General features: G+C 40.4%; 1 protein-coding gene across 2 annotated transcripts; it reads right to left on the bottom strand.

Moving 5' to 3' along the window:
- Nucleotides 1-674: 674 nt before the first annotated feature.
- Nucleotides 675-27,623, bottom strand: baz1a (bromodomain adjacent to zinc finger domain 1A). Of its 2 annotated transcripts, XM_023352834.1 has the most exons (30): nucleotides 27,533-27,623; nucleotides 27,059-27,191; nucleotides 25,050-25,328; nucleotides 23,998-24,159; nucleotides 21,667-21,765; nucleotides 20,841-20,928; nucleotides 20,646-20,756; nucleotides 18,639-18,875; nucleotides 18,462-18,557; nucleotides 17,567-17,705; nucleotides 17,129-17,260; nucleotides 15,954-16,274; nucleotides 15,423-15,588; nucleotides 15,135-15,227; nucleotides 14,696-14,775; nucleotides 14,390-14,502; nucleotides 13,629-13,864; nucleotides 13,317-13,546; nucleotides 12,569-12,681; nucleotides 12,332-12,486; nucleotides 12,087-12,232; nucleotides 11,206-11,277; nucleotides 10,490-10,575; nucleotides 10,229-10,393; nucleotides 9,914-10,137; nucleotides 9,679-9,840; nucleotides 9,420-9,598; nucleotides 7,682-7,869; nucleotides 6,278-6,365; nucleotides 675-3,048 (listed from the first exon to the last, which is right to left on the bottom strand). In XM_023352834.1, the coding sequence occupies exons 2-30, from the start codon at nucleotides 27,169-27,171 to the stop codon at nucleotides 2,873-2,875; spliced, it is 4,449 nt and encodes a 1,482-aa protein (XP_023208602.1). In that variant the 5' UTR covers nucleotides 27,172-27,191; nucleotides 27,533-27,623; the 3' UTR covers nucleotides 675-2,872. The 2 variants fall into 2 exon arrangements, with proteins under 2 accessions (XP_023208602.1, XP_023208603.1); XM_023352835.1 differs by lacking the exon at nucleotides 27,533-27,623 and having other exon boundaries at nucleotides 27,059-27,525.

Genomic DNA, 27,623 nt, shown 5'->3' with positions numbered 1-27,623 from the left:
TAACAGCTCATTAAAGTAATTAATTTAAATAATTTCCCTGCTGGGACGAATAAAGTAATTCTTCTTCTTAAAGGATATCCTTCTGTAGGAATCTCCTGTCTACTGGAACACATGGTAATAAGAAAGAACACCTAGGGTCTAAAATGATTTAAATCCAACAAAACCATACAGTAAACCAACCGCTCAATATTATTTCTAAGTTATTACTATGCCAAGAGGTGAAGAGTTTTTAGGGTTTTTTTAGAAACCAATATCAAGGCAATAGTTTGGTTTTCCATACATTTTTTTTTTTTTTTTTTTACAATTCTTCAAAAACACACCATTGAGGACTGCACACAAATTTTCCATGAAACAGATCTGGGTTTTGTGATGGTCACTCCAAAAACATTAACTTTGTTTTCTTATCTGCTTAAAAGACCAATTTATGTCCAAGCTACAACGTCCCGTCTTAGGAATTCTGATACCGCTTCAATATCTCTACATAATCTTTCCTTAAGATGCATGCATTTTTTGCATTGGATTTCATCTAAGTCATATTTGATATATATATAGCATTTTTATAACTGAATGTAACATTTACTTGATTATGCTACAAAACGGCACTGCGCATATGGAAAATATATAATACTGCTCAACAAAAAGACTTATAAACATTGAGGGTTCAGGAGTAGCAGTCTCAGTAAAAACTCACTTTATTTTTTTACATCAGAACATCAGAAGTTGAGGGCAACTAGCAGTCATAAATAAAGACAGTGAAATGAATGCTTCAACTAAATAAATACAGATACAGAGCAGTGAGAGATGGCTGCAGTAGCTCCAGTGTAGTGTCCACAGCTGACACACCACCATCAGCATCAGGGAGTGGGAATGTAAATGTAGCAGAACATCAAAGACAGGAAATGGTGCAGTAGTAAAACAAACAACAAAAAAACAACAAACGACTAAAACTACAAGCCCACTGCAGCAACTGGAGGTCTTAAAGGAACAATTCACAATTTTAGAACGAAATTGCTTTCTCTCTCAGGAAGAGACGCCCAACTTTACACTCAAATTTTAAAAAGGAATGTGAACAACACAATTAAAATGTGTGAAGATGGAAATCAACAGACATGTTTTTGAGACCTATATATCTGCAAAAACTAAAGTCATCAGCAGAACCGCTCTTCTTCCAAATTTTATTTTCTGCCTGTAAGGTCAGCTTGGTGTTCCTCTCCTCTCTCAACCTTAAGTCTTTCATTTTGTTTTAAAGCAGCAGCCATTACTGCAAACAGATTGGGACTGCAGAGTGGCATGGGCTTCCACTCATATCTTATAGTTGTATACTTCAGACTGCTAAACATCCCAGTTCCATGTGAAACTCTGAGCCAATAACAGAACACCAATCCCTGAGAGGCGGGGTCAGCTGCCAGGAACTAAATCCATGTCCAACCTTTCCAGGAGGACAGGTGTTTTCCTCACATTCAGACACTCCTCTCCTAACCTTAAAAAGTGAATTGTGGTTTCCTCACTTTAAAAATCAGTTGTTGCTTATGGTTGACGTAACTATTTTTAAATGTCTAGTATAATTCACTTTTTAAATGTCAGACGGGGAAAAAAAACTTTAAAGTCTGAATGTTTAGAAGGTTCTGCATGTTAATGCCCCATAAAAAAAACTGTTAGTCTAACAGCCAAATCAAAATGTTTTACAAACGCAATGTCTTTAAAATGTATCACATTTATTAATTTATTAGTAATTTTTTTATTTATTTGCAAAAGAAAAAGATTTAGGATCTGATCTTTAAGGCATTTTAACAGACATCTTTCCATAATGTATGGCTTTCATTTTAATTTTCTTTATGTACACTTGAAAATGCTACATTGCTGCCAAAATAAAAAATAAAAACTTTGATCAAAGTATGAAAAAAACTACTCTTTTTTTTTTTTACACTGCAAACTGGCTCTGTATATTTATATATATAGTGGTTTTCAATAGCTGACCTCAGAGCATCGAGGAAACCATGATAATATATGATCATGGTTCTGTATGCTGGGAGAGAGGAACACAAATGACAGAAAAAAATACTGTCAGATTTTTTTGTTTTTAAGTACTAAATATTTCTACAATTCCTTTTTTTTGTGGTTGTAAGAATGTCCATTAGTTTTTAGTTTAACAGTGACTATTTATTGAAGTATGAAAGAATTGTTTCAATGCAAACAATGCCATCTCTCATACCCAATTAGGCCAGTTCACACCTATGTACATTTGATCATTTTGATTTTGGCAGCACCAGACTTCCATATATTTGAACGCTGAGCACCAGTGGCATAACAAGAGTGAAAATCTGCTGCTTGATACAAACACGTTTTCATTTATAACAAAGATTCTGTCCCTGAGCAAAACATAAGAAACCTCGTGCGAGTCTTACCGGTCAGTGCAAATGTTCCTCAGTGGTTTTTGCTTTTCAAAAGGTGGGGAATTAGCAGGGACTCTACTGGCTCTACTGTCCTACAGCACCAAGTCTGTGTGTTCAACACGTCTGCTGATACGGTCAGAGAAATTCCCCGCAGACCCAACTGCCTCAGGAAGGAGCCCACAGCTTTTCTACTACGTTGTCGTCTCACAGCAGACGTAACAGAAGTAACACATCAGGCCAACGTAACCGAGGATAAACTCTGAGATAACTCCACCTTTGTGGAATATCTGCTCATCAACTTTTAAATTTGCACCGTTTTGAATGCCCTCTTTCATTTATTTCAACTCTTGGCTGCATCCGCCAGCTGATTAGGGTCAAAGGTCACCAAGGAATAATCTGGAAACAACAGCAATACTTTGTGAGAGTCGGTCTGTATGTGTGGGGCCCCGGAGCCAGCAGCAGGACGTACGGTGGCGAGGTCACTGTCGGGAGCGTTTGGCAGGTGGAGCGGAGCATCGCTCTCTGAGGCCCAGACGGTTGAGCGCCGAGTGGAAAAACTGCTGCAGGCGCACGCCGGCCTTCGCCTCGTTAGTGTGGCGAGGATTGTACTGAAGGCAGTTGGAGAACATCAACTCCACGTCGGAGATGTAGTCGCCTGCAGAAACCCAGAGGGAAAAAGGCTTGATAATCATCAGAACGCATTCACACTCAGAATTTACCTTCACGGGCTTTGTTCACTTTAATAACAAACGCAGATCTAGGGATAATAAACACTACGGCTGGATTTATTAACAATCAGTTTGAATTGATTTTTCTTCAAATGGCCCAACATTAATTTATAAAACCCTTAAATTGACCCTTTTAATATGATATGTCTTTTCCTTAACCTTCATGCTTTGTGACATCTCATGAGTATCATAACAAAACATGGCGGCAGCATTGAATGTAGGGGTGAACTGATTGCAGTTTTCTGACCGATCACCGATCATTAAAAAGCATCCACTCATCACTGGCATCAACAACATTAATTTGGGGATTTTATAATGTTTTTCAATCATTTTTTAAAACAAATAATAATAAACCTGTTCAATAAACGTAAGTAAAAAGTCATTTGTTCAACAGGGATGAGTTCAAGGCCAATCCAGAACCTTAATGTCAATTCTATCCTTTCCAAAAGGCGACTGAATGTGTTTGGAAAATCCAATATTTCCTCATCTGAACACTTCAATGACAGGAAAAGAGAAGTGTTCACACCAAAAGTGGAACCTTCAGACACGTCTGAAATTTGGACCTACACCCACAGACAACAGCGCCTAATGGAGAAACGCCTCAGAAAAACAAGAGACAAAGACTGGGCTGTTTGATCATGACAGGGAGAAAGTTGACGTTTTGATACGAGTGCTCTGTTATTGTCAAGCACAGTGGTGGTAGCATGATGCTAAGAGTCCGTTTCACTGTTAGTACAGCAGAGAGTGAAGGAAACCATGAAAGCGGCTTCAGTCTTTAGCTTTTCCTCTACTCAGCAGGGAAATTGTTGAAACCAAGTAAGAAAGGGGAATTACTGTTTTATCTATCATCACATTCCATGGTCAGCCACACACACAGACAGAGAAGGGTGACACAAAGAGCTAAATTAATCAGCCAATTGTTTTGGGCAGTGGAAGGAAGCCAGAGTACCCAGAGAAAACCTACGTGTGTACAGAGAGAACATAGTCTTAAGCAAGTGTTAAAACAGTGCTGTTTTAACACTTCACTCTGTCATAGTGAGTACACTTTCTCTGAGTGTTTCTGTTTTTACAGTAGGGGTGGCTATATAAAACATAGGTAAGAAATAGTTCTTATTGTCACTTTTATCATTATTACAATAGTACTACGAAACATTGTGATAAGACTTTAAATCTATATCGCCCACCCCTAGTTTACCACATTTAGGAATGTTCTAAACAGAAATAGCATGTGTGATTCATGACAATGCTGGAAAGCATTAATAAATGTCTGATTTTTCAAGTTAAATATTAGTAGTCACAGAGTCTGTTTAACAATTACCAGCATCTCCAACTGATTTCTGACCATGCAGCCAGCAGGGCCTCATGTGTAAGACTGATTTACATTTATTTGAATGTGTAAATGTTGGCCTCTACACACACCCAGTAAGTGGTCTCATGTCTCCTGTTAGACTCCCATGGAGGTGACTGAATGCTACAGACAGCTGTTTGGAGCAGAGTTTTCTCAGTACCAATGATGTTTACCTTTAGCTTGACATCATTTGAGATGAAGTTATTAAGTTCAGTGTAGAGCAACCTAACTACCTTCTTGGTGTTGAAAACACGCTGACAGTTTGCCCACCTCATGGGGATCAAAATTGCAACATTTGTTACATTTTCACATGGTGTGGTTCACACTGCACTGTGTCAAACCCTTTGGAAAACCTTCCCCCACCTCGCCTGTGGGCGAACCACTTAAAGAAACAACGTGAAAACCTCCGAAGAAGACAAAGAGCACAACTTCCTTCTTCACAAAACGTAAACAAAAATGGAGTGAAGTCATATTTTATTTAGCAGTTGGAGGACTTCTTTGTTGTCTTTGGCAAAATACCATGAGTCAATTCTCCCACTAGTGCTAGACTCACATGTTTGTTTTGGTGTATAAATGTTTCAAACTAACTGAACATTCTTGACCCACAGAATACAGTAGAAAAATCTTGTGCACAAACGTTTAGAAAATCTTCACATTATAGCTCACTGAGCTCCTCTGCATCATTCATACATAACTAGCTCTAGCTGGTGCCATCAAAGGGTCAGTAGTCGTATTTAGGTTCTCCATTGATCAGATTTTTATTTTCCTTTATTAAACTGAATCATCATTTGAAAACTGATTTTTGTACTCAAGTTACCTTTCTCTGATACCAACATCTGGTTGATAATCTGGAACAATTAAAGTACATTTGGGGTAAATACAGCACTATACATAACAGGGCTGGACAATATGGCAGAAAATTTTATCACAATATAAGCATTTCACGTGAGTTCGTGTCCATAATTATTGATATTGATAATTGTTGATTAGATTATTGTTTTAAATATTTGAAATACTCGTGGCGCAACCTTTCCTGTTTTATCCAGTTTTCTCTCCACACCGTTGCTTTTTATCCTTAAGCATTTGTGAGGCACGGTGGTGAAACCTGAAACTGCTGCAAGTTATTCCACAGGTTGTTGAATAACTGCAACAATCCTTGTTTAGCTCGCTGTGAGAGGTTGAGTAGCTAAAGCCTTTCCTCTGCCTACATCCCCCAGAATGCTTTGCGGTTCTGGCTTGAAGTTCAGTGATTATTCTATATACTGAATATTCTACCAGACGTATTACCTATCAATATTAATCAGGTGTCTACCGTGATATATATTGTCATTGATTTATTGTCCAGCCTTACATATCAAGTCAAAAAAGCAAACTTAGTCCTTCTGATACGCTCTGAATACATTCATACCTTGCTAAATAGTTTAGATGGAACTTAATAAAGGTACTTAAACTGTCTGTAGTCTGAGGTTAACACAACTTCACATGTGCTGTGATCAGCAGCTGCTCCCACCTACTTTGAGAAGCAGTGGAAAAATAAGGACATGATCCCCATGCAAAGTGAAACCATATATTAACATAGAATGGAAAACTGCCATTAGATGAGTCTGTGCTCAGCTGCGTCCATTTCTATTGGCTGGCAAAGTTTAGAAGGGATAACCTTTGGTCTGTCTGAGTGAGACAAACAGCATTATGTCATTGTGTACAGCAGTGACAACACTTTGGTTTTTAATCACAAACCAAAACTATTTCTGAACTGACTGCAAGCCAAGAAGATTCAAGGTCTAATGGTCCATAGTTTTGTTTCTCACCTGCTGTCTGATATTCACAGTTGTTGACCTTTTCTCTGATGGTGCTCAGAGCGATGGGCTTCGTAATGATATCATAGTAGTCAGGAACCTGGAATCACACAAACATGGAGGAAACTTGGAACCACTACAGCTGTTATTTTATCACTCCACATCAAAGTTTTCACTTCTCACTAGGAAATAGCCAATGCTGGGGAAATTGTGGTGTCAGAATGCCAATCACTGTTGTACTTTTTGGGAATGACATATTCTCCAAAAATAATGGGTTGATATAAACAATGAAATTAGCTATATCTTTCACATCTGTATTCTGACAAATTTCAAAAACTGTTTGTGGACTGCAAAAGCCTGTGTTTTTATGTCATGAATATGTTGATTTTCTTGTCCAGAGGGTTTTTTTGCAGGGATGATTTTTTTCCCCTAGTCTACCTTAATGTTTTTCTCGTCTAATGAAAGCGCAGCGCCTCCCAGGGTTGCAGCTTCAGACACCTGTCTACCCATGTCCTATGTTTGTTTAATCCACAGTTTTCTCTCCAACTGTGCTGTGCTGAAATGTCAATTTCCTCCCTGGGGATTAATAAAATATATTCATTCATCCATTAATTTATTCATTACGCAGTCAATAGATGGATAGCTTTGGGATACACTTATAGCAACTGGAAAAAATACAAAGAACTGGATGGTACAGAGAGAACTAACTGCACAAGAATATGCTCAGGTACAAATAGATATTCACAAAATGGAAAAAGTAGCCTTCACTGTCAATTTAAAGATAATTATCTTTCAAACATTGGAATAAATGGGAAAAATATATCAAAGATGTCAGAAATAATTTAGAATGCTTATGAGTAATGAGTAATAATATTTTGAAAGGATGCCACTTTACTTAAAGCTGCAGTATGGAACAACTATTAAAAAACATTGTTTGAACCTGTCACTATGTCATGACAGTATGAGACAGATAATTTGAAAAAAAATCTACTCCTTTTTCCAGGGCTATCTAGAAACAACCAATCAGAGCCAGGAGGAGGGTCTTAGTGCTGTCAATCACTCCTCTATGTGGCACTGCTCAATCCACTTTTCTCTCTGCTGCGCTACACATAGCATAGACCGTCATGAATGCTAAGGCTAGTGAGAAACACTCAGAGAAGTCTGATGTCTGGGTTTCAGAACTGAACTACAATAGTGCTGCTCAGCACCAATCAGGACTTCATATTTGTTCAGGAGTAAATGAAGAATCATTTTAACTATGGTTTGCCTCTTATGGCTCACTGCAATCCCAGAACATAACTCCATCCTACTCAGGAGTTGGTGGGAGGTTGTGGGGATACATCTGTGGCTGAATACCTCATTATCTGCCTCCATACCCAGCCAGCTAAAAATCCTCCATAGTGAAGGTTTGTATACCTGAGTCTTGGACACCAGCTTCATGAAAGGCCAGCTGTCTTCATGCCTGACCAGCTCCACAGTCAGCTGCTCACAGGCTGACAGCTCGTGGACACCCTGATTCCTCCCAGAGGAGCGTCGGCTGGAGGACAAAGACGTTGCTGGGAGAACTGGGAGGACGGTTTTTGATGGTTTGGGAGGTGTAGCTTCTGTGGGAGGAAACGGGACACAACATTTCAGAAGGACTAGCTGCATGGATCATATGATCATGTGTTGCAGTGACATGGAGGCTGCTTGTCGTTTTGTAACAGGAAATCTCAAGAACACAGTTTGACCTTGGAGCCCATTGTTGGTTTAAGCGGAAATGTAGACACATGCTAGCAAAAGTCTCTCAGTATTAGAAACCTCTGTGTGTGTGTGTACTTGGGTCCTTAGTCACAGCTCAGAAATGGGTTTCTAAGCGACAGACATTGCTGTGGAACGTCCAGGGTTACTGTCCAGTTCTCATAACAAACTTAAATTACTTCATCAGATGCTAAATCAGGAAAGAAATTTAATTCCAGACTTTCGTTGAAAAGATTTGAAAGCTGCAGACAGATAGGAAGGAAGTGGCAAACAAATAACCACAACATCCTCTGCAGACTGAGCGCTCTGACTAGATTAAGCACTAAAAATACCATAAAACATACTTGTGAATAAATTCTATGTCTAAACATAAAACTAATTCACCTACTTTATGTGTCAGACAAAAATATACTTCAGTCTCAATACTAGGTCAGTACAAACAAATGCTGCAGGTCATTTTTAGGACTGCTACTAACAATTATTTGGGAAGAAATTATTCTGACAGAAAATAATTGGCACAATCTGCTAATTTTTTTATTTAACCACTTGAGCATATTCCATACAATAATAGAAATGAATTAAATATACAAATAAATAATTCAATACTTTTTAAAATAAGAAAACTAACATGCATCTACAACTAAAAACATAAAACTTCTAAAATTGGAAAAGCTTTACAACACAGTTGATCTGTCCATTATTTTTTGGGGAGCACAGCACTGCTCTGGTCCACAGAGTAAACAAAGCTGTAGTACGACTTCATAGTTTGACAGTTTTAGTCCTTAAAAGGGGCAGTGCTATGTATTTTACAGGCACACATTGCCATTTTATAGCACAATCAGGTAACCATGTTACCTTCAGGTATCATAAAAATGTTATTTATATCAAATATGACTTAAATGAAATTGGACTTTAAATTTAATGCCTCCTTCTGAAATCCGTCTTCAGAAAGTCATCACAACATGGCTCTTCTATTAACCCTTTATCAACGTCTTTACCAGCACTGCTTTGAGAAGTAGCTCCTATAATGAACTCAGCTGGTGGAATGTGCAGTTCCAGCAGGTGTTTGCTAATCGCAGCTGGCTAGTCTGAAGGAACTGAGTGCTGGAGGGAGGGTTGCTCTGTGAGGCGGAAGCTGGGAAACTGCAGCTCTGAGAAGCTGCGCCTCGAAGGTGGAGCTAGGTCCACCCAGACGTTTTGCACAGCTGAATGGTTGCCGTGGGAGATTCAAGGATTTCTCAAACATGCATGAAAAAAAAATAAAATAACAAGCAAGGGAACACTCCTGGTATGTTTTTGATGAGGGAAAAACATAACATGATGCAAAGCTCAAAAAAGCAGTTTTTTAACTTTCCTGGTTAGATGCCTTATGGCTGCTGGTGTTTACATGTGCTGAGGTCATCTGTTGCTCTACCTGCTGAGGGCTTCTTGCTGACCTCCCTCTGACCAGGTGAGGTTTTCACGTTGCTCTTTGGGGCAGGAATCTCGTTACTCAGGCGGGTGCTAGCTCGCTGTCCTGAGCGAGACGGCGCTCTATCGCTCGGTGTCGTGTTTGCTTTGGACGAGGATGCAGAAGCTTTCTTCCCTGAGGTTCTGTTTGGGGACAGATGTTACTGAGCGAAAAACAACTGTAAACAAGAGTAGGCATTTTTACAAAAAAAACCAATACACACTTGGAGGCTGAAGAGTTTTTCCCTGATGAAGTAGTGCTGCTCTTGGGCGGAGCTTGTTGACCTTTGGGCGTGGCGGCTTGACCTTTGGGTGTGGTTTGTTGTGTTTTGGGCGTGGTTTGTTGTGGTTTGCCTTTGGGAGGTGCAGCCTGGCTCTTTTTGGCACTGCAGAGTGGAAAGTGTTACTTTGGGTTGACTACTCTAAAAACTGAACAAACGTGAACCGTTCCATGCTCACCTCACAGCTACCACCTCCTCCTCCTCCTCCTCTTCATCTTCCTCCTCCTCATCATCTTCCTCCTCTTCCGACTCTTCTTCCTCTTCAGAGTCATCTTCTTCCCCATTCTCTTCATCCTCTTCCTCCTCGTCCTCGTCTATGGAGGAGCGCTGTCTGGACGGAAGGCGGCTGGATCTCTGTTTGGGTCGGCAGTCTGGACAGAACCAGCTGCCCTCTGGAACATGCTGAAGGAGAGTTGGATCATTTTCCCTCATTACTCAATAAATATGTTTGGTGGAAGGACAGCTACGTCAGTCATGGATGACGGTGGCTTGCCTTGAGGCGGGGCCTCAGACAGTGGGTGTGGTGTCCTCGGTCACAGCCGTCACACAGCAGCATGCTGTCTGCGTCTCCTTTGCGTCTGCAGACGCGACAGCGGGCGTTGAGGACCGAGCGGGACCAGAGGACGCTTCGCTCCAGACTGGACAGGTGAACAAACACCTGAATGGATTCAACACAAAGTACAGCAATGTGTTCACACAACCAGTCTGGATGTCTAGACGTTGGCAACGGTGACGATGAGTTAGAGAAAGTCACCTGAGACGAGCTTGAACAGGCCTGTAGCGACTCCCTCCATCGGTCCAGCACCGTCCTACCGACCCGACCACCGTCACTGCTGCCATCTAGCAAAGAAACAACAGGCAGTAGTAGCATCTTACTTGAAAGTAGCTGTAAAGAAACAGACCTCTGTTGAGTTGTCTAGAGTTCTCTTTCCAGATGAAGGTAAAGTTTGTATTTTAATTGGAAATCAAGGTGCTAGAGTCTGGAGGAAGAGAAGAGAGGGACAAAATCCATGTTGCTTTAAAACTCTAACTGTTATGATGACACTGATGTATAGTCCTTAACACTAGACATGGACTAGTTTTAAAGTTAGTCCATGTCCTCATGGACTAACATGGAAGTGATTTGAGGAGGACAGTTAATGCGGTTTAGAATCCAGAGAGAAGTTTCCACAGTCTATGATGCTTTGGAAGCTGCTTCAATGACTGGTGTTTGTGGTCCAGATGGGCAAGCAAAGTCTCTGACCTTTAACCCCATAGAAAATCTGTGGGCTGTTGGCAAGAGGAAGATGAGATGCACCAGACCCAACAAGGCAGACAACCTGAGGGCAGCTGTAAGAGCATGTAAATCCCACGCGCCATTGATGCAGTAATTCATGCAAAAGGAGCCCCAACCAAGTACTGAGTAAATAGAAACATACTTTACAGAACCCCGTCATTTCTGTTTAAAATATCCCTTTTAATGAGTCCTACCGTCAGATGCTTGGTCTTCATCTTTCTTCTTGTTCTTCTTAACTTTCTGGTCCTTTTTTGAGTCTTCATCACCTGGAAAGTGTGTCAATAACAAACAGTGAAAGCAAAACTCAGACGACCACACAGAGTTTGTTACAGTTAGAGATGCAGAGAGAAATGCAAATGATTGAAACGATTCAAACTGGATCAGTGAAAACAGTGACTGAAACGACAATCCACATAACCTGAAGGATTTTACTGTATCATCAGTTTTTAACAGAGAGAAAACTCACCGCAATATTTGGTCAGTTCACATGTGTTTTCCAGGCACATAGTGCCGTTTTATAGCATATTCAAGTAACTATGTTACCTTCGATTACACAACTTGAAAGGAAATTTGACATTGCCTTGAAATAGAGCCTCTGTTGCCTTAAACTCCTGCTCTTTCTGAAACTCCACCTCCAGGAAGTCATCACAACATGGCTCCTCTACTAACCCTTTAGAATAGAATAGACTTTATTGATCCCCAAGGGAAAATTGCCTATTCGCTACCAAGCTACTGAGGTATTAAATATCAATAATACAAATACAACCATATGAGACAAAGTTTATAAAATATATACATACACTCTTATACCTAAGAGTGATAACATAGTTCAATATGACTAAATATAAATAAATAAATAAATAAATAACAAGCATGCAGAACGTTTTTACCAGCAATACTCTGATAATTAGCTCCTATAATGTGCTCAGCTGATAACCAGTGCCACCAGATGTTTGCCAATTGCTGCTGACTAGTGTGAAGGAGTTGAGTTGCAGAGATGTGTGGGAGGGCTGCTCTGTGTGTTTGAAACTGCAGAAGTCAGCATATTACCACCGAACAAGGTTGGCAGACTCACCCAGTGGAGGTTTGAGGAAGCGTCTCTCGATCCCTTGCTCAATATGACCAAGGGCCTGAGCCAGAACTCGAACCGAGCTGCTGATCACCTGAGGAGTCTCACTGCCGCTGGTCCTCCCAGTGGCTTCAGACTTCAGCTCCTGCAGCCTGACATACACACACACACACACACACACCCCATCAGGAAAAACTGAGGTCCTTCCATCACATAAGCGTGCAGCAAGCCATGCTGAGTACATAGACTACCTGTCACTGCCTCTGTCTCTGGTTTTTATGTGGCCAGAGTCCACCTCCATGGGCTCCACCTGTCCATTTATCACGCAGTTTTCTTTGCCCTCAGACGCAAGAAGCTCGTAGTTTCCCTCTTCCAGCGCAGAGCGCCAAACATGTCTGTCCATCACCTTAGCAACACCAAAATGAAAGCTGAACACGTCATCTCTTAGAGGCTACGGGTCATTTGTCATTGTAAGCAGCTGAGCCTACTTTCAGGGTTCCCAGGGACCCCTGGTGGATGCGGTCCTCCAGGTCCAGCAGCAGGTCTCTTAACCTGACCTCCATCCGGGACTCAGCTGATGCAGAGCAGGATGAGCGCTCCGCTTCAAAAATTGTAGATTGGTTATCAGTGACAACGTTCCAAATCCATAGGGCAGATCTATTCAGTCTAATTCTATGCTTTGAGCTTTGAGGGACATCATGTTTAATTATTCATTGTACATTATATCTAGAATTCCTAATTGTACTTCATGGCTTGCTAAAGATTATTTTTACATGTTTGACCAAAATAGTCAACCTATTGTTTTTGTCTGAAAGTTGTTTTTACATGTTTTACCAGCTGGTGAAACTGACGGTGTGTTTCAGTGAGCTGTACTGATGCAGAGTTGGCAATGAATTTACAATTCAGTACATTTATGTCTGTGTTTTAAAAAAGTTATTTTTAGCCATGCAAATTAGAGCGGTAAGTATTTTATTAAAATATTTGTATTCCATTCGTTTTATCTTTTTTAATTTGTGCCTGTTTTTGAATTGTATTGTACATGATAGTGCTATGCAAATACATTTGTCTTGCCTAAGTCAATTCAGCACTGTTTTTCTGTATCGGACCGGTATCGGCCAATGCTACACCTCAGATATTGGTATCGGTAGTGAAAAAGTGGATCAGTGCTTCCCTAGAGATAACAGTGCTGATTTATATAGCTAGTCTCATCATATGTGGACAGAAAGGTCGACTCACTGTTGCCTGGCTGCGTGGTGAGGAGCCTGTATTTGCTCTGGTCACAGCTCTGCAGCAGCAGCTGGAGCTTGTCTCTGTCCTGCAGCAGTGCCTCCCGCAGGCCACTCTCTCTGTGACCTCGAGGGTTTAGAGCCTCGATCAGCTGATCCACCTCCTCTATGGAACTGTAGAAGTACCACTGGTTGGGACGGTTCACCGGTACTCCATGCGCACTGAGACTGGAACCAGCACTGTCGGGTTATGAAAGCAGAAAATCACAATTAGGACGCTCTTTAAGCTTTAAGCTCTCAGAGATCTTTGATGAACACCCACTTTTCTCCAGGTTGTTCAGTCTCAGCTTTTGTGTCCTCCATATTAGCTGCAGCGTCTTCAGAAGGTTTGGGGCATGGCAGCAGCATGTCCTCCGTCAGGCCAAAGAAGTCCTCTTCCACAAACAGAGCGCAGGCTGAGGGGATGAGCCAGTACCTGCGGAACAGCCGGTCTTTACCCAGAGGAAGCAGGCAGGTGCAGGCGGCCGCCTTCTGGATTCGCTGCAGCAACTCTTGAACCTGCCAGGAAGACACAGACCTCATAAGCACAACATACACACTAGTAGACTTTCCATTACATGTGTGCGTAAAACTTTGTTGATATTCAAATAATGTCAAGAGAAGTAAATTTTGCAATTAATTTAGAAATTTAGTTCATGTGAAACTTATTCGCGTATGATTAATTCATTAAGAGGCAATAAGTCATTAAAAACATTCTGCGCCTTGCTTCTCCTACCACTTCCTGTCGTCTTTTCTGCCAGTAACAGCCGTTGTTGATCACATGACTCGTGATGTGAAAAGTGTCTCCATTGCAGTTTTGCAAAATGCACTGATTTAGATGCAGTAGGGAAAAAAATCCCCTCAACCTATCGAAAAACATTTTATCAAGAAGCACAAGTTCTCTCTAAATTGCCATGTTTCCAATAAGTGGATTTGTTTTTATAACGCCCACTTGGCTAAGTTTTAAGGTAAATGGACATGCAGCTAGCAGAAGCCATCATCATGCTTGTCATTTCTCCTTAAAAAAAAAAAGGACCATGTGACCTTTTCCTGCTCTTTCTCCAGCTCCTCTGGGCTCAGGTTGGAGGAAAGGCCGCAGGGTTTGGAATCAGAATGCATTTGCTGCTGTTGCCCGTCTTCATCTTGGCCCGCTTTACCTGGAGAACAACAGGACAAACTAAATGAACACACATTTTATCTTGGGACAAATCAAATGATATCTTTTCAGCTCTAGGTCAATAATTATAATAATTGTTATAATAATTATTGTCCTGTTTGCTTGAGCTGAAAACCTCTACCAATAAGTGCAGTATGTTGACTCAAAGTGCCCTGCTGGGGATCAGATGTTACCTGTTTTCAGGGTGCTGGACAGACCATTTTCTTTAGCGTTCTTATCGCGCTGTTCTCCTTCAGCCTCAGCAGCCATCTCACTGAGGACAGAGGAAACAGGACTTCAGAATACCACTCACATTCACTGTTTAGAGCTTTAATGCTACAAGCCCTTCTCCAGGAGTGATTCAATTCCCAGCCCGCTGAAAGCATTGAGTGTCAATCCCAGAAGCAGTTTTCAGTGTTTACTTTAATATAATCACCAGGAGAAGAAAAAGGTGACATGCTGTATTCTGTAAACACATTTAGTTTTAAAAACAATTCCATAGAAGCAGACAGAAAATAAACACACAAAGAGAAGGGAATGCTTATCCAACAACAGGACATGAAGCAGCTCTGTGAGAATTGTGTAGAGAAGCAATGCAGCTTCCTCATTCTGAGTGAAGACTTCCTTCCATACCCATTAGCTTGCAGTCTTTCCTTCAGTCGCTCCTTTTTCTCCCTCAGTCTCAGCTCCTGCTCCCTCAGCTTTTCCTCTTTTCGAACACGAGCCCTAAAAACAAAAATGCCAAGCACATCAGATGGGAAACTTAAAACATGATCAGTAAAAAAACCCACAAAACATTAATGTACCCCTTTTTTTTAAAACATTAAACCCAGAGTGAAGCATCTTGATTTAGGACATTAGTGTTTCAAAGCAGAGGGCAGAGATCAACTGATACTTACAACCAGCGTGTGTGTTCCCTACCTTAGAGCGATCTCCTCCCTCTTTCGGCGGTGTTGTTCTGCTCTGATCTCTCTCAGCTCTTGTCTGGCTGCCTTTTGTTCATCCACACAGTCCTCTATCAGATCTCTGCTGGAAGCCAGAGTCAACAGCTTCCCCACCAGAGCAAGAAGGATCTTCAGTTTTTCCGCTGCAAACAAAAATATAATCCATTTTTCTTTGATTTTTTTAAAAAAAATTTCACTTTGAATTATCTCTATAAACTGAAGGGTGGACTGATTACTGCAAGGAACACAAAGGGATGACTAGTTTATAAGGAATCGATTGCTGCCATTAATAAAAACTGATTTAAGGCGTGTTTAATATTGACACATATAAACATAGAGGAGAGAGGAACAACTCCTCGTTAGCATCAGTGATAATTTGCAACATGCGTCAGATTTTCAGAGGCAAAGACTTTTCTTTCGGTCTGTCTGTGTTTCGTCTTTACTGATCTTTCTCCCTGTGAAATCACCTCATCTATTCTGCCTAAAGACTTCCTGCCGAGTTACTGACCTGGTGTGAGGTCATACACTGGAGTGCAGGACAACCTCTTCAGCAGCGCTGGGTCAGACAATCGCAGCTCCACGCATGGGTCGTCCATGACAGTGAAACCACCTTGTTTCTGGTAGCGGAACTTTGCGTTGCTATGGTTACAATCAGCGCCAGAGGCTAGGATGTAGAGGCGCAGGATTTCGGAGAGCGTGCAGCTGTCCAGGTCCAGCTGTTTGAGCCCTGAGCCCTGATGCAGCTGAGGCCAGGCTGCAGCCAATGAGGCGACAGCAGTCAGAGCCGACTGAGTGGGATCAGAGTCGTCATCCAAAGCCTCCCACAGGTCTGCAGGGAGGAAGCAGAGAAACATCAGGTGTACTGGCAGCATCCATCCACAGGGGGTCAAAGATTTGACAGCTTTATGACCTATTAAAGTAAAGGTCAATAGGCTACAAAAGATGATCATCACATTTTTTTATACAAAATCATTCTGAGAGTGACATGTCAGTCTGCTTAGTTCTGACTATGTTGAGCTCCTTTTAGAATGAGCTGTTTTAGGGCTTCCATCAATTTCAATTCAAAATAGGCCTTCGCAGCGCTTTGCTGCTCGGGCCTAATAAGCTGCTGTTGGCCACACTCCCATATCAAAACTAACATTCACATGAAAAAACGGCTGCAAACAGATGCGAAATTATACAACCGTACATCTTTGAAAAGCAGTAGTGGAACCTCCTGCACAACCAACAAGAATGCAGCAAGTTGTTCCAGGATGGTAAATGCACAACAAAACACTTGTGAATACAGTGGAATACCAGCTGACCAAATGGGCCAAAGCTCAGTTCGGGTTGCTAAGTGACGGGCTGGACTTTGCTGGGGTTGCCAGGTGAGCGGCAGGGCATTCCAGACATTGTGATGTTACATTGTGAAAATTTTGTAAAGTGCTTTCTTTCCAGACATAAATTATAAATTAAACATTTAATTATTGCCAAAAACCAGCTTGGTGATTGGTTAAAGCATTTGTTGTTGTTTTTTTTAAAGCAATAGAGATCCAAATGAAAACACAGAAACATGCAAAGGAGACCTATTATGAATTTTGCATAACAGGACCCCTTTAATTTAAAACAAAACACAAGAAAGGATGGCATCAAGAACCGGTACTAATGTAGGAGTCATGGTGGACTGGTCAGTGTGTGTCCCACCCTCAGCCTGATCTTTGGCCACCTCCTCCTGCTCCTCATCCAGAGCTTGAAAGATGGCCGTCAGGAAGAAGAAAAGCAGCTCACACAAAGGACCTTCTGGGTCAGTGCCGACCAGAGCCTCCTCCAGAACCTCTGTGGGAAGACAAAAATCTGCTTAGACAGACCACTTTATCTGGAAATAAACACTTACAGCTTGGATCAAAACTCCATTTCATGAAAGAAATTATTTTTGTTATTAATGCAAAACGCGACTCAACAGACAGGCAATATAATGTATAGCAATAGTGAAAAGAAAGTGCACCCTTTAAGGTTTTTACACGTGAATAAATTTAAAAAGATGATTGTGAGACCAAAAAAACATCATTCCAAAATGGAACAACCTGCATGTGTAGGTATGAATTCATAAACATTTCCAGAGCAATACTTACGAATACTCACCCAGAGTAATTCCCTCAGGGAACTCATCTTTCAGGTCAAAGGCCTCACCAAAAGCTCGCAGGAACTCCAGCACCATCAGAGCTTCTCCAAAAAGCTTGGAAGGAAGACGGGTTCTCACCGGCATTGGGCTGGGTAACTCCTGTTAGAACAAACAGATATTCTACATTTGTATAAAGGGAATTCCGAAAATTAAGCCTTTCTTCAACTTGCATGTCCCTTACTCAGAGGTGAGGGTTTGGGTTACAATTTTATTCTTAGTTTTTATTATGTTCAACTGCCTAGATGAATGTGTTAGACTCAGAAAGAGAGATTATAAAAAGTGACTCTAAAAACATGTTTGGTAAAACTGAACTATGAGTGAATGATATGGACTTGAAGTTTCATTATGATATTTTGTGGTACTATCGTGATAGTAAAAGTGATGATATGAACTATCTTTTACTCATTTTTTAAAACTGTGACTGCATGGCACAGCATTCACTTCTATTTAAAAACATTCCAATTTTTAATACGTTTCCTTAGAACATCAGTTACATAAACTAGTACAATTTGTATCCCTAAACTCCACACATAGTTTTAAATTCATTGGTATCTATTTATACTCTCATTGAAAAAACAGAGGAATGCTTTTAACATATTTTGTATCATCAGAGCTGATCAACATTCAGCAACGATCTGCCTACTAATTAATTATTTTCCTTCTGTGCTAGAAATGATAAAGTATTAATATTTAAATTACATTTGTCTTAAAGTGAAGTGAAGAACAACCATACATCTGGTTGTTGTTTTTTGTCTTTGGTTGGCTGATATTTCTACATTTAAAAGTAGTTCAATGAGCATGTTGGCTAATATCTGTTGGCCTAACCTCCACTCTGACGCTGCTGCATTCACTGACCTTTAAGTCTTCACACTCCATGTCCTCTCTGGGTTTGTTCCACAGCTTCAGTCGCTGAGCATATTTCTTCTTCTCTTCCTTCAGCTTCTCTCGTTCCTGTCAATCAGTTGGTAAAATTGCGGATCAAAGTTTTCCTCCCAAACTGGAAAGGTGACTTTGACGTTTCCAGTTACTCACTCTGTCTTTCTCCAGTTTCCTGCGCTCCCTCTCTTCCCTCTTCCTCTGCTTCTCCTCCTCAAACCTTTGTCTCTGCTCCTCTCTCAGCCTGTCCTTGCCCTCTCGCTCCCTCCTTCTGGCCTCCTGCGCCTCCTCCTTCTCCCTCTTCAGCCGGGCCTTCTCATAGCCTGCAGCAGCCATCTCTTCCCGCCTCTGCAGCAGCATCAGCTTCTCTTCCAGCACATTTATTGACGACGCCTGGAAAGCAAGTTCACTCAATAAGGCCTTAAATAGACTGGAAATATTCCACCTTAATATTTCGGACTGAATGAATGACAAAATATCCTCTAACAGCTTTTTTTCTGATGACTAACAATGTTTAGATAACCTAAAGCTTTTTTGATTTGGACTTTGGAAAGTTCTCCTCAAAACTCTGAACAGGTGTTAAACAGTTATAGCCCACTTACTCAGACCTTTGGTTATGTGAGCAGAAGAGTTCATTATCGTCTGCTGGTCATAACTATGAACTGCATACAGTCTTCAATAAATTAGTTTTTGCTTTCTGAAGGAGCTCATTTGACAAATTAAATTTACCTATTTAAAATAAACTTTCAGCAGGTATTCAGCATATCTTTTTATATTTTTTTATGTTACCATGTTTTTTTTATTGGTCTGATGTAATAGTCTAATTTTAAATGTCATATTTTCATTAGCTGCAAGCAGAAAATTCTAATTAAAGGGGCAATATTATGAGCTGAAGCTCATAATATTGAACTTCAGCTCAATATTATGAGGCTGGAGAAAAATCAAGTAATTATGCTACCTCCAGTTATTATAAAAACACTATTCCAAATATGACTTCAAATATATTAGACTTTGTAATTTAACAACCTGAAATTGGGCCTCTGTCTCTTTAAAAACTCCTGCTCTTTCTGAAACTCCTCCTTCAGGAAGTCGTTACAAAATGGCTCTATTAGCCCTTAACAACAGTTTTACAAGCGGTGCACTGGGAAGTAACTCATAATGAACTCAGCAAGTGTTTGCTAATTTCTGCGGGCTAGTCTGAAGGAGCTGAGTGGGGGAGTCATGGGGCGGGGTTTCTCAGGGTGTTTAGAAACTCGAAGGCGGTGATAGGTCCACCAGGCGTTTTGCATAGCTGAATGGTGCCATGGAGATTAAATGATTTCTCAAACATACATGACAGAATCAATGCGACACTCCAGGTATGTTTTTGATGAGGGAATAACATTATAACATTATGCAACGCTCAAAAAAGTTGAATTTAGATAATACTAACCCTTTAACAGAAACTGAGTAACACCAGTTGGTGTGTAATTAATATCTATATGTATGCAACGTGTTTTACTTACTGGTAAAGTTCCTGACAAATAGACTTTTCATAACATTCTATTTTATTAAATAGGCCTGTGTGTTGGTCTTTTATTGCATATAATCCTGAGATTTAAGAAATCACATATCATGAAGACTTTTCTTAGATCTCATTACTATCCTTAATGTTAGCCACCAAAACGTTTGACGAGACTGAATCCCAGCCACAGTATTGTGCGCCTAATATAGTTCTGGTAATTAAATGCATTTATGATTTTATAGAAACATTAGCCAACGTTCTGAAGTTCTTGATGACAGCACACTGACATTATTTGCCTGAAGAGCAAGAAAACAGATGTGATCATCTGACCCAGATTTTAACATCAGATGTAAACCGCTAAAGCCGTCTACTAATATCTGAGTAAGTCAGGGCATGTTGATGCAAGCTCCGAACAGGGAAGATTAAACCAAGACTTGATAACCTCATGTTCAGCATGAACACAGAAACAATGTCTGAATAAGAGCTAGTGTTTTATCAAGCAGTAATAACTGCTAAATTATATAAAAAAAATTGATCAACAAGAAAAGATAGACATAATATTCAGCTTTGTCTTGCCAATAAGAGTTCCAGATTTCTTTGAGGTCTTATTATTATTAGAAATTAGCATTGCCTCTCATCATCCTGCGTGGCCCACATACCTGTCCAGGGGAGCCATTAGAGTGGAGGCTGAAGGGAAAAATGGGGGGATCATCAGGGAAGAACTGAGAGAAGGTCTGTTCAGACAGTCTGTACTTCTTCACTGTAGAAGGCTAAAAAACAAACGGACACCACTGTGAGTTAACAGGATCTACAGTCATTTCCTGCAGAGCAGGTAACACTAATGGAGCTCCTACCTTTAGAACAATGCATCCCCTCTGAGGCTCACAATGCTGCTTGAAGAGGAGTTTCAGTCTCTCTCTGGATAGGATCGTTTTCTTTCGACTGAGAAAAACAACAAACCGAGTAACAGCTAGTTTAGCTGTGACTCTAGATGGTTCCTTTTTAGGTCCAAAGATAATAACAAACTCCAGTCCTCCAGAGTCTCCTGCAACCTTCTGTCTGCTTCCAATATCCAATTTCAGCTCATTAGCACATCTCTGTAGAGCTGTACTGCATGCAAGTGAGGCAGTTAACCACCACTGCTCAGAAGTAATGATGATGTTTAAGATTTGTGCGAAAAAACCTCCCAGAGATCAGTTTGAAAATTATTCCAGCAAACGCTGCTCCTTCAGGTTAACCAGCTAAACCATGGTAACGCCGAACAGAAACGTGGACGCTATTCAGCTGAACAAAACGGCATCCAAAGAGATTCTTGCTGTCCACCGTCATAACATTATGACTCACTAATAAACATATTCAGTTTGAGTCGTATCAGTTGCTAAAGTTATCTAAAAACTGATTGCTTGAAGCTAATTCTAATTTTAGAGAACCTTACTTCAAGAAGTCCAACATAACCTTTAAGTAAAATAAACAGGTCAAATAAAACTCAGCTACTTAAAAGGGAACTGCCTTTCCTCCGGCATGTGGAGACATTCATGAGGTAGAAGGCTGATTGGTGTACATCATGTTCGATCCTTTGTTATGGAACAGGCTGGTTTTGGAAATGTGTCCCTTTTGGAATTCTCAGAGTAAGCATCTTCAATTAGAATCCAAAAACAAATTATGAGATTAGACTCTTACCTGATTTGACTGGCTTTGACCGTGAAAGGTTCACCGCTTTCATCCTTGACAATCCTCACTCTGTAATTAAACGCTGATGGACTCAAGGGCTTCTTTCCACTAAAACACAAAAACAGTTTATGAGGAAGGGAAGTTTAGTGTGTCTACACAACCTGCCTTGGTCCAATGCCATTCTATATTATTTGACCTTCTATGTCCTAAATTAAAAATCTTCGCCTGGATATCTTTGTTTATTTTTATTGTACGCAGTTCTTTAAATGTCCTGTCAGTAAATATATGTTTCCATTTATCCATTTTAAAAGAATACCCCTCAGATTCATTTCAATCAATCAAATTTTATTTGTATAGCACATTTCAGCAACAAGGCATTTCAAAGTGCTTTACATAACAAAAACACAAAGTCATGCAACATAGAATCAACAATCAACACATTACATTAAGTCAAGTGCCATTGTTAAGTTCTTAATTGATTATGCTTCAAAAGGAACTCTAAACAGGTGGGTTTAGTCTAGGTTTAGTCTAGGTTTAAAGGACCTCAGTGTTTCAGCAGTTTTGCAGTTTTCTGGAAGTTTGTTCCAGATTTATGGTGCGTAGAAGCTGAATGCTGCTTCTCCTCATTTGGTTCTGGTTCTGGAGATGCAAACCAGTCCAGAATCAGAAGATCTGAGAGGTCTGGAAGGTTGATACTACCACTGCAGATCTTTAATGTTTTCTGGTGCTAAGCCGTTCAGTGATTTATAAACTAACAGTGTTTTAAAGTCTATTCTCTGAGCTGCAGGGAGCCAGTGTAAGGACTTTAGAACTGGTGTGATGTGCTCTATCTTTCTGGTTTTAGTGAGAACGCGAGCAGCAGCATTCTGGATCAGCTGCAGCTGTTTGATTGATTTGTTAGGCAGACCTGTAAAGACACTGTTGCACTAATCAATGCGACTAACGATAAACTCATGGATAAGCTTATCTAGATCTCGCTGAGACATTAGTCCACCTTCTGCAGATGACAGAAGGCTGACTTTGTAACTGTCTTTATATGACTCTGAAGGTTCAGGTCAGAGTTCATCACTACTCGAGCCTGATTGCTGGTTTTTAATTGTAATAAATGAAGCTGTGACTCTAGATGGTTCCTCTTTAGGTCCAAAGATAATAACTTCAGTTGTGTTTATTTTCAGCTGGAAAATGTTTTGGCACATCCACACATTTATCTGTTCTAGGTATCTATCTAATTTCACTCCCTTTATGTTTTCTCCAAGTGTTTCTCTGGCCTGGCGTTCTGTTTGGCTGTGAGTAGTTCCTGGAGGAGGCCATAGTGTGACATAATGATGCAATCACCTAATCGTTCTCTCTCTCCTGCTATTAACTTTTTACTAACACAGAAGGTTAGTAAAAAGTTTTTTTGTGTCTCTGCTCTGTCTTCTCAAACCTCCAGTCAGTTGTGGTAGATGGCTGCTTATACTGACCCAGGTTCTGGTTAATTGGAGGTTTCTTCCTGTTAAATAGGAGTTTATCCTCTCCACTGTCACTACATGCATGCTCAGTATGAGGGACTACTGTAAAATCAACAACTCCATGCCAGTGGTTGTCTGCTGTTGCCCCCTGCTGGTCCAGGTGGAGTGAATGCTGCAGGTCAATGACTGGATGCAATCTACTGGGTTTACTTAGATAGAAACTTTTCAAACTAATTAAAATAATGAACTAAACTTCTTACACTGTTTGATAACTAGAATCTGTATGTATAATTAATTGCTTATAAATTGCCTCGAGATGACATTTGTTCTTAATTTTCATTATATATCTGCATTTTTTTTATCTTCGCAAGGACTGCTCTAAGCTGCTTTTTATATTGACAGCATGTTATATTTTATTTTTATTTTGTCTACAATTGCTACTCAGTGGTGGTTGTTGTGTGTCTTGTCTCTATGCTGCTGTAACTGAGAAATAATTTCCCTGCTGGGATGAATAAAGTAATTCTATTCTATTCTAAATAAACTGAATTGAACTAATTGGCATAAGTACACAAATGTGGGATTTTTTTTTTTTACATGCTAGAAGCAGGAAATCTCCACAGATCTACTAAGCAACAGAAATAACACCAGAAGAGCGACACAGGAAGCACATCATACACAAAGCTCTTGCTGCACTGAAAACAAAGCCAACCTCCTGTTTTAACTGGAAGGAGCCTGAATCTGCCGTCGGCTACATGGTTCTACTGCAGATCTGGATCAAATCCACTAACCCTGTCCTGCCTATCTATAACTCCAATAACCCCAGCTCAATTTTTGCATTCATCAAACAATTTAAGGAATTGTGTTCCAGAGTGGTTTGTGATCTACTAACCCGTTGAGATGTGCTGTGGGGCTTTGGAAGACGTCGCTCTCATCGTCGCTGTCACTAATCACAATGGTGTCGCTGTCTGCTGCCTTGCTTTGCCGGTTAGTGAGTGGCGCTCCGTTAGCACAAGCGTAAAGTGACAGCACCTGCACGATCTCGCACACACGCCTGAAATACACACAGTATTTACACTTGGGAAAGCTGAGAATAGTCCAATAGGACTCACCTACGAACTCTTTTGAAATGTTACTAAAAGGCAACAAGTCAGGCATAAACTGAACACTGAAAAATTTTATATGTAAGGTGATGGGACATAGCTATTAAGCATGAAGACTGATAACAACCTGACATGAAATATCACTACTGAAACTCTTCGATAATTAGCTTCTCCTACAGGACAGCAGGCAGCTGTAAGCTAAGGCTATGTGAGCAGGACTAACAGGAAGAGTGTTCAGAACTGCAACCCAAACCAAAAGTAGAGAAGAACATTGCCTCTAACGATCGAAAGCTTTCCATAACAAATGTGCACAACATTTTTTTGAAATTCCACTAAAGTAAAAAAACATAAATAAAAAAAAAAAAAATCACAATTGCAGTGTTTCCATTAAATAAGAAATTAAATTAAAGTCACACGTGAATAAGATTTTTCATGGGTCAACTCATTAAGAAACATGGAGTGCTAATAATAATACCACTTCCTGTCATTTTCTTTGTGATTTTCACCAGAAGTAACATCCGGGTTTTGATCACATGATGTGAAAAAAAGAGAGTTTATATTGAAGTTTTGTGAAATGCACCAATTCTGAGCGCTGGAGGCTGCTTGTTCTCCACTGGTTTCTGTACGGCTGAACAACCGTCTCACCCTAGTGCCAAAACTCATCAAGAAACATGAGGTCTTTTTTTTTTATTGGCATGTTTCATGTTTCTATTAAGCAAATTCATTTTCATAAAACCAATTTGCACAGTTTTATGTTCAATGGAAACGTAGCTATAGATGTCCTTGATGGTGACTCCCGGAGCCTGAAGATGAACATTAAAACTAGGTTACTGGTGCCTACCTAGTTCCGTTGCGTCCGCTCACATCCACTATCTCTCCTGGGAAGAAACGATCTTTGACGAAGCCGTAGACGTCCTCACAGAGCTCCGACAGCCTGCAGTGGCGGCTCAGAGCAGCCAGGTGGAGCATTGGTACCACCAGGGCCTGAGGGAAGCTCTCCAGGCTCTGCTTCGCTCGCTGCTCGCTCTCCACGGCCTCCAGGTAGGTGAGGCCGGCTCGGCCCGTCAGAGCACAGCTCCACACCAGACTGTTGCAAAGGATGGTCCTCTCAAAGAACTCACTGTGGGAGGAAGGGACAGAAAAACAGAGAATTCACATCTTCACACAAACTTCATGCAGCATGTTGCAATTTTTGCATACAAATAGCACACAGGCTAATGGGAATTTTGACTCAGAGAAATGTTCAGAACCTTGGTGAGCCAACGATTAAGTCAAAGGATGGGCAACACAAACCTAAATTGTTAAAAATAACTTAGAAAATAACTATAAAAATAGCTACTGTAAAACATAGTTTTGCAGGCAACACTCTACAACAGCTTGCAGAGTGTTGCCCATCTTGATCTTTTCTCTTTTATATCATCTGAGATCTAATAGGAAAAAAAAACAAAACTCCTGTCGTTGGGATTATTTTTTTCTCCATTAATACCAACAACATGCATGTAAATATTGGTTCTTTGAAACAGTTGAAGCCTGCATATCAATTTGGATGCTGAATGACTTAAAAAAAATAAAAATAAAAAAAACAATCAAAGGATCAAATTTGAGCCTTTCTGTAGGTAATTGTTATACTTATTCCAAGAAACAATGAAAAACTTGAGCTTGCAGAAATAAACCATTGGCCCACTGGTTAAGCTGCCCTTTACTTTAGTCTCCATGTATAGTTTTGTCACTTGATATTTACGGAAGTTGTCAATAACCATACATTTAACATGTCAATTTCGCGATGCACATTTTGAAGATGAATATGACTTGTAATTGTGTAATATGTCATAATTTTTTTAGGGAATTATATAAAACAGTGGTTTTCAAATGTTTTATAATCTGTGGCACTTCAGTGAATAATTGACTTTCCCAACCACCATTTTTTTCAGGCATTTTAGACACCATTACCACACAAGTTTCAGTTTCTTATGGTACTATGTAAGAGCAAAACAAAAATTTAAAAAAATTAGATCCTCAGCATGTTTACTTAATGAGGCAAACTGATTATGCACTGGATTTTAATTCAGAAGTTGAAGCTTTTAAGATTGTAACTGGAGAAATTAACAGAAAGGTCCCTGAGAATCAAACCTGTCAGCAGGAAAGTTGTAGGTTTCTCACAAGGACTTTACCCAACATCCAATATGGCTGCCTTGTGACAGTAACAGTTAAAAACTGTTTATTTGCACTTTTAACAAAGTTGATCCTCATTAAATCGTTTCCACAAACTGTACCATATAGCCTAATCGACTGAAAATTAGCGACAATGTCTGATAGAACAAAACATATTAGCGATGTGATTATGTTTAATGATAGAGGTGGTTAGCCTGATCACAATTATTAGGAAATCCTACTAGTTCCCGAATTTCATGACTAAATCAGGTTTTATGTCATTCCTACATCCAACTTCTGACTTCAGAAGTTAACGGGTCACCACATGAGTCAAATTTTTCGTATTTATAGGTTTTTGTTTGTATAATAACCCTCCTAGAAGATGTGAATGAGTGGACTGTTTAGATGGGCTAAACTCTCAAAGCTAAGCTCTGGTAGCTACCAAGCTAACAGTCACTTTAGCTAGCCAACCGTACACCTGTCCCGCTCCTACTGACCTTTTACTACCCGCTTTAACCTGCTTCCTACTATCCTTGGGGCTCTCGCACCTTGGTAAAGAAAATAACCTATATATATTATTTTATTTTAATTTACAATAAAGTTAACTTTTATGTTTTGTGTGGAAGTTTTTCTCAATGATAGAACATCCCAAACTAACTTCAAGCGTTTTTTTTTTTTAGAGTTGAGGCAGCTACTTACTCATAGGTCCTGAAGATTTCATGAGTGATTTTACAGAGAAACACTTCTTCGTCCGGTCGAAGATCAGCCGGAGGTTTCTGTCGGGTAAAAGGCTTTCTGTGGAGTAGCGGCATCTCTTCTCTCCGCTTCCACTCTGAAAGAAAGAGGAGCGAAACCGGGTCACTCGTCTTCACCGAATAAAACACGAAAACTCAAGTGAAACGCCTCAACTAAAAGCCCAAAGCTGAAGCAGAGCCCCGGTCAGAATGGGGCAGGAGCTCGACAGAACAGCAGGAGTGAGGAGGAGGAGGAGGAGGTGAGCGGGTCTTTTGTTACACGCGCCGATAATCCAGCCCGCATGGAAGTGCTCCTCTTCATTATCTCCCAGCCGACACGCTAAACTCAGAGCCAATTCAGCTCAAAGCTCACAACTTCAGTCCTCCGACACTCGGTACGCTAAACAAAAAGAAACCGATAAAAACGGCCGGTCTTTACCAAGTTGTGAAACGACGAAGCGATAACAAGCGGTCCGAAATGAGGAGGAAGAACTCCGGGCTAAGCCGTCTCACTGGCGGCTTGTTGACGA

The sequence above is a fragment of the Xiphophorus maculatus genome, chromosome 19 (assembly GCF_002775205.1).
Source record: "Xiphophorus maculatus strain JP 163 A chromosome 19, X_maculatus-5.0-male, whole genome shotgun sequence".
In the NCBI taxonomy this organism is placed as follows: Eukaryota; Metazoa; Chordata; class Actinopteri; order Cyprinodontiformes; family Poeciliidae; genus Xiphophorus; species Xiphophorus maculatus.
This window is presented reverse-complemented; position numbering and strand designations above follow the sequence as displayed.

Excerpts from the sequence above, each read along its gene's own strand:
- baz1a (XM_023352834.1), bottom strand. The coding sequence starts at position 27,171 with ATGCCGCTACTCCACAGAAAGCCTTTTACCCGACAGAAACCTCCGGCT. Across the intron at positions 20,757-20,840 it reads GGGGATGCATTGTTCTAAAG|CCTTCTACAGTGAAGAAGTA; the intron begins GTAGGAGCTCCA and ends TTTGTTTTTTAG. Across the intron at positions 15,589-15,953 it reads AGTGTATGACCTCACACCAG|CGGAAAAACTGAAGATCCTT; the intron begins GTCAGTAACTCG and ends TTTTGTTTGCAG.